General features: G+C 41.1%; 1 protein-coding gene across 1 annotated transcript; it reads right to left on the reverse strand.

Moving 5' to 3' along the window:
- Positions 1 to 664: 664 nt before the first annotated feature.
- LOC132013769 (septin-2-like) lies at positions 665 to 2,819 on the reverse strand. Its single transcript, XM_059394006.1, is given in 3 exon segments — positions 665 to 1,587; positions 1,590 to 2,207; positions 2,210 to 2,819. Coding segments are annotated over 3 exon segments (1,077 nt in total). The 5' UTR covers positions 2,403 to 2,819; the 3' UTR covers positions 665 to 1,321.
- Between the last annotated feature and the right edge of the window lie 1,070 nt (positions 2,820 to 3,889).

Here is a 3,889-nt window from a genome sequence, read left to right on the forward strand (position 1 = left end):
GAGCCCCTCAGTGCCCCTTGGAGGGAAGGGAGCGGCCAAGGCCACAGAGCACAGAAAACCCATTGGACTGGTAGCATTGATCAGTCCCACACTATGGCACAGATTTGAAATGTCTTTCAGTCTCACCCGACACAACAAAGGATGTGATGGTAGCTGAAAATGTACAACAGTCTGCATACAGAAAAATGATTGCTCCTATCTGCATTTCAGAAAACTATTAAAAATTTTAGAGAACCAGTTAAAAGAAAGCCAACTCGGCATTCAGGCATTATGGGGTCATGAGCCTCAGGGCCCAGGACAGGTCTGGGTTCAGAGGGCTACCCTCCAAAGGACCCCGATTCTCACTGCTGAGGCAGATCTTACAAGCCTATAGTTACAGAAAGCACATGAGAGTGCCATAGAAAAATATAAAAAAGGCTGGTTTCTAAATATATCATTTACTAATTTTTCTTAAAAAAGTTACTTTTCATGTTAGTTGAGTAAAAATCATTTATTGGCTCTGTGTGGGTAAGAATTGTTGCTGTAATATGAAAACTGGAGCTCACGGACACTCGCTGTCATAGCGGGGTATTACCAGTATCAGTGGGGAACACTACAAAACGTGGCTTGTGGTGTTTTCTGCAGAGCAGCTTAAAAAATGACCTAGCATCAGAAGCCAAAGACTTAAAATTTGCCCCTGATTACCTGTTTTTAAAAGAGCTATTTAAGTATACACATACAGTATTAGATAATAATTCTGTTTTACTTGGTAAAAAAGCAAATGTGCAGATGAATTAACAGTATTGAATTATAGCAGCAAAACTGGTTTTAGGTATTGTGCTCGAAGCAAAGTGAAGCAAGGGAGAAGTGCCATCCTGGTGACCTGGCAGGTGAGTGCCCTGAAGATGCCAGCTCACCTTTCCCTATCACTGGGTCCACATTGCTAGCACCCAGGCACAGGCTGGCTACATCCGGATGTTCTAGAAATGAAATCAAGAGTGCTCCTCAACAACTAGTCAGGCCAGCCAAATCAAAGAAATTCAATGTTAATTATATATAATGACTGATCCTGGAAATCAGCTTCAACATTAGTGGTTAGTCAAGGTGGAAGAAATATGAAAAATGCAAGGTTCACCTCACAAAATATAAAGTATAACATAACAACGAAATACAAATGTTAAAAGCACTTCATACAAAACAACACATCAAAAGTTTAAAAAAAAATTAAATTCTCAGGCACTGGTACTGTAAAATGTGGATGGGCACCCTTCCAATGATCTCTCGGAAACACGCAGCTGTAGAATTCATGCAGAATGTTTTCTCTATCTTGCAAAGCGTTTTCTCACACATGATGCCCATGGGCCCCGCTGTCACCGTCCCCACCCTGCATTTGCAGCTGCATCTGCGCCTGCATCCTGGCGATCATCTCCTGCATGCAGCAGAGCTCTGCTTCCTTCTCCAGCAGGATCTGGTCTTTATTCATGTCCTCGTTTTCCACTTTCCTGCTGCCTCTCTTGAGCCTCTCAGAGCGGAAGTTTTCATAGTGAAGGTCCTGAGTCACCTCCTGGAGATCCTGCATGTGGGTGATGAGCATCGTCCGCAGCTTCAGAAGTCACTGTGCTCCGGGTTCTCCACCTCCACAACGCCCAATGGGTAGAGGCAGCCTCTGACCTTCTTGCCCTTGGCTTCAATCAAGTGATTGGATCCAACCACAGAGAATGGGATACTGGCCTTGAGAAGTCTAGTCTGCTCTTTAAAGTCCTCATCTTCATCTGATTCTACATCAGGTAAATGATAGATTTTGATGTTATGTTCTTCAATTTCATCCAGAATCCTCTTCTTCAAGTGCTCCCGTTCCTTCAGGGTGAGCCTGTCAGCTTTGGCAATGACAGGCACGATGTTCACCTCATTGTGTATTGCTTTCATAAATGCGACGTCTAAAGGCTTAAGTCTGTGTCCAAAGGGCGAGATAAAGTAAAAGCAGCAGTGCACTCTATTATCAATGATGTGCCGTCTGTTCAAGCCACTCTCGTCATGCAGGTGCCGTTCAAACTGCTCATCGATGTAGGAGATGATGGTCTTAAAACAATCCCTGCAGTTGGTGGCGTCCCCATAGCCAGGCGCGTCCACCACTGTCAGGTGTAGCTTGACCCCTCGCTCCTTGATCTCCACAGTCGAAGCCTCAATCTGGACAGTTCTTTCAATTTTCTCTACAGCTCCGGGGATGATTCCGGGTAAAGGTCAGTGAGGAACAGGCTGTTTATGAGAGTTGATTTTCCAAGACCCGATTCACTGACCACCATTAGTGTGAACTCAAAACCCTTTTTCACTGATTTTCGGTGAACTTGATTGGGAAGATGTGCAAATCCGACATAGCCAGGAGTTTCTGGATTTATAAACTGAGTTGGCTGTTGCTTAGACATCTTCAGTGAAGTTTCCTTGATCCATCCCGCCGCAGACCCGCCCAGTGCCCAAGGGAGGCTCGCGCTCCGCCCTGTCCCACCCGGTGCTCGGATCTTGTTCTATGTTTTTATTGTCTTTCACTGTTTTCTGCCTCTTTTAACTGAATGTTTTACATAATTCTATTTTCTCTTTCTTAGCATATCAATTATTCTTTTGTTTTGCTTTTTTTACTGGTTACCCCTACAGTTTTCAATATACATTCACAACCAATTTACTTTCATGTAACAGTCTACAACTTTAGAAGTAGTGTATCTCATCATAACAAAATAATCCTAATTTCTTCCCTCCATCTTTTATGCCATTGTTGTTATTCATTTTGCTTACATATAAGTACACAGAAGCACTTATTTACACATACATAGACACATACATAAGTACATATAACAATATATTGTTGTTATTATTTTGAACAAACTGCTATTAGATTAAAAAGAAAAATAAAAGTTCATATTTTATCTTCATTTTTCCTTCTTTCGTGCTCTTTCTTTCTTCACATAGATATGAATTTCTGAACTATATTATTTACCTTCTCTGTAATGAATTCCTTTTAACATTTTTTGTAAGGCAGATCTATTGTCAACAAATTTCTTCAACTTCTGTTTGTCAATTTCTCCTTCAGGTCTTGAACGTAATTTTACATGGTATAGAATTCTGCATTAGTAGGTTTTTTTCTCTCAATACTTTAAATATTTCAGTTGACACTCTTGCTTGCTGGTTTCTGAGGAGAAATTTGGTGTTAATTCTTATCTTTGTTCCTTATCTTTGCCTCTATGTTGTTCCTTTGGTTCCTATAGGGTGTTGTTTAACTCTGGCCTCTTTCAGGATTCTTTTATCTTTGATTGTCTTCAATTAGAAAGTGATCTGCTGGGCGCCTGGGTGGCTCAGTGGGTTAAGCCCCTGCCTTCGGCTCAGGTCATGATCTCAGGGTCCTGGGATCCAGTCCCGCATCGGGCTCTCTGCTCAGCAGAGAGCCTGCTTCTCTCTCTCTCTCTCTGCCTGCCTCTCCATCTACTTGTGATTTCTCTCTGTCAAATAAATAAATAAAATCTTTAAAAAAAAAAAAAAAAAAAGAAAGTGATCTGCTAAGTTGTAGTTTCCTTGGGCCATTATCCTGCTTGGTGTTTTCTGAATTTCCTGGGTATCTTGTTTGGTGTCAATTTGGGGGAAATTTTCAGTCAATTATTTTAAATATTTCTTCTTTTCTCTTTGAGATGGTCCCATTACACCTATGTTGCACCTTTTCTAGTTGTTCCACAGTCCTTGGATATTGTGTTCTGGGTTTTTTTTATACTTTTTGTTCTCTTTGATCTTTGGTTTTTAAGAGTTCTATTGTCATACACTGTAATTCAGAGATGCTTTCCTCAGCCATGTCCAGTGTACTAATAAACCCATCAGGGATGTTCTTCTTTTCTGTTACAGTGTTTTTTTTTCCCTATCTAGCATTGTT

Source organism: Mustela nigripes, chromosome 3 (assembly GCF_022355385.1).
Source record: "Mustela nigripes isolate SB6536 chromosome 3, MUSNIG.SB6536, whole genome shotgun sequence".
NCBI classification, from domain to species: Eukaryota; Metazoa; Chordata; class Mammalia; order Carnivora; family Mustelidae; genus Mustela; species Mustela nigripes.